General features: G+C 58.2%; 2 protein-coding genes across 3 annotated transcripts; one reads left to right on the forward strand and one right to left on the reverse strand.

Annotated features, from left to right (window-relative positions):
- The first annotated feature begins 1866 nt into the window (after nucleotides 1–1866).
- LOC118157162 (somatostatin receptor type 4-like) lies at nucleotides 1867–5630 on the forward strand. 2 transcript variants are annotated; one of them, XM_035311424.1, is made up of 4 exons: nucleotides 1867–2389; nucleotides 2572–2722; nucleotides 3087–4342; nucleotides 4600–5630. In XM_035311424.1, exon 3 carries the CDS (start codon nucleotides 3138–3140, stop codon nucleotides 4335–4337), a length of 1200 nt encoding a protein of 399 aa, XP_035167315.1. In that variant the 5' UTR covers nucleotides 1867–2389; nucleotides 2572–2722; nucleotides 3087–3137; the 3' UTR covers nucleotides 4338–4342; nucleotides 4600–5630. The 2 variants fall into 2 exon arrangements, with proteins under 2 accessions (XP_035167315.1, XP_035167314.1); XM_035311423.1 differs by lacking the exons at nucleotides 1867–2389; nucleotides 2572–2722 and having other exon boundaries at nucleotides 2758–4342.
- A 227-nt stretch (nucleotides 5631–5857) lies between these two features.
- LOC118157161 (thrombomodulin-like) lies at nucleotides 5858–8254 on the reverse strand (the record flags this gene model as incomplete). Its single annotated transcript, XM_035311422.1, has 1 exon — nucleotides 5858–8254. A coding segment is annotated over one exon (933 nt), but the record flags the coding sequence as incomplete, so codon positions are not given.
- Between the last annotated feature and the right edge of the window lie 4 nt (nucleotides 8255–8258).

Raw genomic sequence — 8258 nt, forward strand, 5'->3', positions numbered from 1 at the left:
AGGATGTGCCCTGCAAGCATCGCAGGAGACCTGCACCCCACGGGTGGCAAAGCATCCCAGTGCCACCGCCAATGGGGACAACAATGTACTGCTTGCTCCCTCCTCGCCTGTGACAGCGGGTCAGGTGTTCGGGCCAGACTTGGCTGTTTTTACCTCTTTTGGCTGTATTTCAAGGTGGAATTTTCGTTGCAGCCACTAAAAAGAAGGCACAGACTGCCTTTTGTTGGGTGACCTTGCAGAGCAGAGGGCTTTACAAATATTTAGCTAGCGGTGATTGTACACTGCCTTTGGAGGGGAAAATGCCAGTGCAAACACGTGCGGCCAGTGTTCTGCAGCGTTTGCCCCCAGCATCAGGCATGCCCAGAAAAGTGCATGGCTTTGCTCTTACAGGGCTTTAAGTCAGTGGGTTGCAAACTCAGCTGGGTGAATGCTCAGCATCCAAACAATTGTCCCCATGTGCAAACTGGGGGTGTCTGCCTTTCCCACCCACGTCAGCATGCGATCTCCCCTTTATTTCCATGCTCCCTGGGCACAGCTGCGTGCAGCCCAGCTGGGAAATAGGCTTGGAGCTGGTGTCCCTACTGCAGAGAGACTTCGGATCCGTGCTCCCTGCTGGGACTCCATGCCTCAGGGGATGTCACCACTGCTGATGGCTGCAGTGAAGCTCCTGGGGAGAGCATGGGTGTTTGACAGCTTTTATTACTGCAGGCTGTGGGCTTTGAGCTGGGGCTGTTTTTTTCCCTATCAAAATACCTCTTCATGCTACCTTGGGGGAAATGGGGTGCGCTTTATTTTAAAAATGAACAATCCCTGCAGCAGTTTTGCTCTTCCCCACCCAAACCTTTTCCACAGAAGGACTGGTACCAGCAGCCTGATATGAGCAAAAGTCCTGCTCGCTGCTAAGGAGCTTCCTCCGTTACAGTAAAGAGCATTTAAAAGTTTCCTGTTCCTTCTGGGAGGTGGAGGTGCTCGATGCAACCCGCAGGCGGTTTCATTGTTTTATTACACACTTTCCGGTCTCCGTCTGCAACAGGAACCCCTGGAGCACCATGTCCCCCCCAGGCCTCTGCGTGCAGCCAGGCAGCCCCTGTGTGGGCACAGGGAACCCGCCACCAGTCCCCCTCCTCCAGCACCCCTTGCTGCACAGCTTGCAGCTGTGGGCACCAGCCCCTGCTGTGCTTCTCCACCTCCATGAAATTTAAGCCAGGATGTCCTCACCAAAATTTTTGCCAGCTGCACAATTAACTATGGTCATATATTTAAGCACCAAGAAGAAACATGCACCTGTGTTCCCATGCATGTTGAGCCTGTTCTCAGTAATACAATATCTGCATCTATCAATATCCCTTTCCCTGTGGCCAAAACCCCTTCCACACACAAATGTGCTCACTCACTCAGCTGTCTGTCAGCTTTCCGCTCCATCCCAGCTTCCCAGAACCTCCCACAGGAGGTTGCCCGATGCAGGGACCCGGGAGCACGAAATGCGGGCAAGTGAGAAGAAAAAATCCTTTGCTCCAGCGATGGCCCAGTGCAGGAGTGAGTGACAGCGTGTGGGTTAGCTTTGTTCAGATAAATCAGAAAGTCACAGGGACACACACGCTGCAGGGCTCTGTGCTGCTTTTGGGGGCTGCCTCCCTCCCTGTCCTACAGCTCACCCTCCAAGGAGGACAGCCCCTGCGGGTGGTGGCCACAAGAAGCACTGATGCTTTGCCAGGTTCCAGTGGGAGTACTTTTATTAAAAATAATAATAATAAATAAAATAAAATAAATAAAATAAAATAAAATAAAATAAAATAAAATAAAATAAAATAAAATAAAATAAAATAAAATAAAATATGATTTTTACCCAAAGCTGGGGAGAAAACACCTTGTGTATCACACTGAGCGCTCAGCCTGGCTGGGACAGGTTTTGAAGCCCTCAGAGCCCCTTTTATTCGCAGCCCCCTTTCGCCCTTTGCACCATGAATTCCATCCAGGCTCTGATTTCAGATGAGGCTTTGGGTGCGTCACCGCTCTCTGCACCCTCCTCCACCAGCTCTTTGCCCGAGGCCAGCTTTGGGGGCACGGACCTGGGCAGGAGCTGTGGCAGCCACCACACAGGGATGCGTGGCAGGATGAGGGATGCGCAGCAGGATGCGGGAGCGAGCGCGGGGTGCGCGCTGCCTCCCTCCCGTCGCCAGGGCAACCAGGCTCCATCGCCTCCCACCCGTGGGGGACCCCCGCAGCCCCCGCTCGGTGCAGGGGGCGCGAGGCCCTCCCTGCCGCGGTGTTGGACTGCAGCATCCCCGCCTCCGCAGCAGGCTGGGGACGGCGGCAGGCAGGAGCGCAATTCCCTCGGCCACAGCCGGAGCAAGAGGAACGCCACGAACCTGAAAGAGAAGGGAGAAGGGTATGTCGGCTGCTTTGTTTTGGATTGGCAAGTGGAGAGCATCAACCAGAAATTGGCTTTTATATATATACGTATTTATTTATTCATATGGAAAAGCTTATTTACATGGCACATTTGATGCGGCGAGTGAGACTTGCCTGCATTCAAAACCGGAGAGCGTGGTCTGTCTTTCACTTTAAAAGGTTCGGATTCTGACGGTCATCTGACCCAGGTCAAGCAGGACTTTACCTCGCCAGCAGCCCCTGGAGCTCCTCACCGGTGCAGCTCACAGCGCCCGCCGCTGCCCCTCAGCAGGGGCCTGGGGGGGTCTTTCAATCCCTGGAGGATTGAGAGGTAAAATATCTCCAGATTGCTTTTGCGTTCTGCTTGCTTCCCCCGGGGGGGGGGTTAATGAAACCATTAGGATCTGTACAGACAGGTTCCTTAAGGCGGAGGGTGGCATTGATTCCCAGGCAATGCTGCCAAGGTGCCCTGTGCTGCAGCCGCTCCCTCCCCACAGCTCCTGAGTGCACCAGTGGACCCCTGGCCCGGGGTACAACACTGCTGCCCCGAAGAGCATGCAGGGAGGGGACAGACAGGCTGGGGGGGCACAGGAGCCCTCGGCCATGATCTGAGGGGTTGGCAGGGGAGCGAGCCCTGCATCCACTGCACGCTGCAGCTCCCGTCCCCTTCTCTCTGCCCCACACCCTGCCTGCAGGCTGGCACCCATCCCGCTGGTGTCCCCCCCCCCCATGGGCCACCCCCCAGCATGAGTGTCGACGCTGAGCAGCTTCCCCTCTGGGACGCCTCTGAGGTGCCCCCCAACACCAGCACGGCCTCGGCAGAGGCTGGCCGGCTGCAGGGGCCGTCGGCATGGGGCGGCAGGGCAGGCGAGATCGCCGGCATGGTGGTGATCCAATGCATCTATGCCCTGGTGTGCCTGCTGGGGCTGCTGGGCAACTCGCTGGTGATCTTCGTCATCCTGCGCTATGCCAAGATGAAGACGGCTACCAACATCTACCTGCTCAACCTGGCCATTGCTGACGAGCTCTTCATGCTCAGCATCCCCTTCGTGGCCACCTCAGCCGCCCTGCACCACTGGCCCTTCGGCCGGGCGCTGTGCCGCACTGTGCTGGGTGTGGACGGGCTCAACATGTTCACCAGTGTCTTCTGCCTGACGGTGCTCAGCCTGGACCGTTACATCGCCGTGGTGCACCCGCTGCGAGCAGCCACCTACCGCCGCCCACGGGTGGCCAAGATGGTCAACGGGGGTGTGTGGCTGCTCTCCTTGCTGGTGGCCTCGCCCATCCCCATCTTCGCTGGCACGGCGACCACCCGTGACGGCCAGGCAGTGGCCTGCAATCTCCTGTGGCCGAGCCCGGCCTGGTCAGCCGCTTTCGTGGTCTACACCACCCTACTGGGCTTCCTGCTGCCGGTGCTGGCCATGGGGCTGTGCTACCTGCTGATCGTGGGCAAGATGCGGGCGGTAGCGCAGCGGGTGGGCTGGCAGCAGCGGCGACGCTCCGAGGGCAAGCTGACGCGCCTGGTGCTGATGGTGGTGGCCATGTTTGTGGTCTGCTGGATGCCCTTCTATGTGGTGCAGCTGGTGAACCTGCTGCTGCCCGGCCGCCTGGATGCCACGGTCAACAACGCCTCCCTCATCCTCAGCTACTCCAACAGCTGCGCCAACCCCATCCTCTACGGCTTCCTCTCCGAAAACTTCCGGCACTCCTTCCACGGCGTGCTGCGCCGCTGTCTCGATGCCAGCCTCTGCTGCTGCCATGCCGAGGCGGGGGCCACCGAGGAGGAGGAGGAGGAAGAAGAGCCCCTTGACTACTGCGCCGTGCCCCGGGGTGATGACAAGGGCAAGGGCTGCATGTGCCCGCCGCTGCCCTGCCAGCAGGAGCCCGCACACCCCGAGCCCTGCTGCAAGCCCGGCACCCTCCTGGCCAAGACCACCACCTTCTAGGGTGCCCTGCACCCAGCCTCCATCATCCTGGCAAAGGGGATCTCAGACAGAGAGGGGGCAAACCCCTGAAGCGCTGCCCCCATGCCTGTGCACCTGGGTGGGAGGATGCTGGAGGGCAGCCGGTGCTTGGCTTTGCTCCGCAGGGTTTGTGCTGGCAGTGGCACCGGTTCCGCAGCCCAGATGCTGGCACCTCCCCTGGGACACTCGTGGCCTCTCCATCCCTGCTGTGCTGCAGCTCCCTGCCCCTGTAGGGATGCGGTGAGCAAGGGCCACTGGAAATGCTGCATCCGAACTCTGCGATGGGGGACAACGCTTTGAGTTCTCCCACTGGTCTAGGGAGAAGACATGGCCCTCTGTGAAACAGAGGAGAGACCCCAAGCTCTTCCCATCCCCCGGCAGGCAGTGGGGACAGCCGCATGGCGAGGATGTACACAGCCAGGCCGCCTCCCCTTCGGGAAAAGCAGGGGGCTGCTCTGCAGAAGGACTTTGCTGATGACTTTGCTCCCACCCCTGCTTTTCAAGGCACTGGGCTGGGACGTCCCCCCGGTGCTCTGCGCTCTCCAGTCGTGCTGTGCAGCCCAATGAAATAAAAAGCCATAACACTGGCCCGTCATACAGCTAACAGCCTCGGCTGAGTCATCATTGCCATCGCCCTCGCCACCAAGGAGCCTCCGCTGTGGCCCCTTGACACCAGGCGAGTAATCGGGCTAATTGCCAGGTCCTGCCTCGGGGGGGCTGCGGTAGGGCAGAGTTAGGCATGATCCCTGTGCCCAGGCTGCAGGGACATTTGGTGCCCATGGGGGACACAAGGCTGCTGTCACGGCAAGGATGCGCCCGTCCCATATGCCTGGGCTCACCGTTGCCACAGGGGACCAAGCTGGCGAGCTGCTGCATTCCTCACGGGGCAGAAAGTGGGCTCGAGGATCGGAGGTCATGGCAAGAAGAGCCACCTGCCAAATATAACAGCAGCTTCAGCAGAAGCTTTAGCAGGTGCCAAGGAGCCCTGAGCTTCCCTTCATAACGATAAACTTCAGGTCCCATAAACAGAAAATCTTCCCCCCCTAAAAATTCCCCAGGAAAAGGACTTTGTTAATGCAGGACCTAAATAGCATTTTCTACAAGAAAGCCTGGGAGACCCAAGCCCTGCTTGCTCTGTTTCCTGCAGACAAGCATTGCCCTCAAGGGCATCTTGAGCACATAGCCATAGGAACTGAAGACCAGCGCTGGAGCTGCACCAACTGCGCTGCACCGAGGTAGCATTAAATTAGCCATTTCCAGCTTATTTGTTTTTAACCTTGTCCTTTAAATGTTATTCTTGTTTTCTACTATTTATGGTTCATTCTATTTTAATCCTGCTGGTGAAACAACCAGGAGGGCGTGCTTTCATCCCGAGTCCCTGCTAAGAGCCCACAGCTCCTTTTTAGCTTTGTTGGAGCCTGTGGCCCCTGGAAAGGCTGCGAGACGTCGGCTGCCAGGAGGGGAAGGCTGGGGAAGGGGAGAAAGAACAGCTCATTCCCAGATTTCTATAAACCAGATGGTAAAAGCTTTATTGGTCTACACACAAAATCACAACGTGATTGTGTATTGCGTAGGGTACATTTCCAATAAATAAATATTTACACACATGCTGGGTCTATAAAACAGTGGGGTCAGCCATTCACACGAGGAAAGTGACAGTTCACGCAGCGTGCAGCTGATGTTTGTCTCAGTGATGGAGCTTCATCCCCGGGGGGCACAGCCCCTCCAGCCCCGACCCCAAACTCCCAGCCCCAAAACGGGGCCCAAAGCCCTCAGCACTGGTTCCAGCACAGCTCCCGGACCCGTACCGCCAGCCCCGGCGGCCCGGTCCCTGATCTCACCCCCCAGGAAAACCCCACAGAGAACTTTCCCTGGATCCTCCCCCAGCTCCGTGCTGGATCCTGCTCCTGTGAACGCCACCAGGAAGTTTTGTCATTGAACTTTGACATGAATTAGATTGCCTGGACTAAAACTAAGGGGAAAAAAAAAAAAAAGGAAAAAAAGGAAAAAAAGGGAAAAAAAGGAAAAAAGCTTGCAGATGGGAGCGGTGAGTTAAGTTGCTCTGTAACAAGCAGTTTAATCCAGCAGCGGCAGAAAACGATGGAAGACGTGCAGAGAACACAAGGCACGGTCTCACTGGTGCTGAAAACGACCCTCCCTAGCACAGAAAAAAATACCCTGGCATTCTCAGTATCCCCTTTTAACCTCCGCATTCCCCAAAAACCCCAAAATGGTAAAAGGGGAGAGAAATAAGCGTTCCCCCCCTGCCCCACAGTGATGCCCAGCAGGGTGCCTGCTGCCCCTAGAAAAGTGCTCAGCTGCGCAGAGATACGTACGCAAAAAATGGGGAAGAGAAAAAAAGTGATAGAATTTCTGCCAATGAGGGTGACGGGGGCACAGAGGGCAGGCAAAGTACTGACCAAAAGACCCTTCTGCCATCGTTTATCAGTTTTAAAACACTAAACCAAATCCAGACAAAAGCTGGAGCATCCCAGCGCCTCTTCACTCTGGGCTCTTCACTCTTCACTTCATCCCCAGCCTGCGGCACTCTCCTGCCAAGGGACAATTCAGGCGAGACAACCTCCCACAGCCCACGGTCCTCAAGGCAGCTGCTGGGCGCGTGCTCTCACCCCGTGGCGAGGTGGATCAAGCTCAAGTCAGGTCCAAGCAGGGCTGCTCCTCCCGCAGAGCTCCCCTCTGGAGCTTCCCCTCCCACAGGCTCAGGGAAGGGAGCAGAAACAGGAACCACACAGCGGCGTGCCCCAGGCCCTCCCCGCTCACTGTGGCACACGTTCATGAGAGCCGGCTGAAAAGCAGCATGTATTTTTTGGCGGCGGGGGTGATCACAGCTTCTCCTGAATTCTCTTTATCATTACAAACCGGGGGGGGGGGGGGGAAGGGGAGTTGAAAATAAACTTTACCCAGTTCCACGTCACCTCCCGCTCACTCCGTCCCACCAGGTCTCCCTACAGTTTCTGGCCAGAGGCGGCACAGACCGCAGTCACCTGCTGAAGTCCCACCTCCTTCTCGTGGTGGCTGCCGCACTTGTAATCCATGGAGGCAGGCGGCCGGCAGCGCTTCTTGGCCAGGTGGTACCCGACAGCCAGCAGAACCAGGGCCGCGCACAGGACACCCACGGTGATGCCCACCAGCGCACCAGGGTGCAGGTGCTCCGTTTTTGGTGGGCCGCGGCTGGGGACGGGCGTCCATAGCTCGAAGTCTCCTGAGGAGCCCCCACCGTCCTCCACCTGGGTTTCCTGGCAGTGGTTCCTGTCAACGAGCACATAGCCGTCGGAGCAGTGGCAGGCGTAGCTGCCGGGCTGGTTGGTGCAGTTGTGGTCGCAGAAGTCCATCTCGCACTCATCAATGTCGACGCAGAAGACCGTGTCATTGCTGGAGGACTCGTCCAGCACGAAGCCCTCGGGGCAGTAGCAGGAATGGGTGTTTGAGTTGCACTCGGCCGGGCACTGGCTGCGGTCGCAGTACAGCACACAGCGGGCGGGCTCCTGCGGGTGGACGGCGTAGCCGGGCATGCAGCTGCAGTGGTAGCCACCAGGCACGTCCTCGCAGCGGTGCTCGCAGGGGGCTGCGTAGCAGCTGGAGACAGGCTGGCAGCGCCCCTCCACCATCTCATAGCCGTGGTGGCAGCGGCACTCGAAGCCGCCCTCGGTGTTGAGGCAGGCCTGCTCACACAGCCCCGGCGACACGGCACAGTCGTCCACGTCCTCGCAGCTGCTGCCGTCGGGGGCCAGCTGGTAGCCAGCCTCACACATGCAGAGGAAGGTGTCGCCGTTGGGCACGCAGTGGTGCTGGCAGGGCGCCCCGGCGCAGGGTGAGGCGCAGCTGCGGCCGTCGGGGCCCAGCGCCTTGCCGGCGGGGCAGGAGCAGCTCGGCCGCCCCCCC

The sequence above is a fragment of the Oxyura jamaicensis genome, assembly GCF_011077185.1.
Source record: "Oxyura jamaicensis isolate SHBP4307 breed ruddy duck chromosome 3 unlocalized genomic scaffold, BPBGC_Ojam_1.0 oxy3_random_OJ106573, whole genome shotgun sequence".
Classification (NCBI taxonomy): domain Eukaryota; kingdom Metazoa; phylum Chordata; class Aves; order Anseriformes; family Anatidae; genus Oxyura; species Oxyura jamaicensis.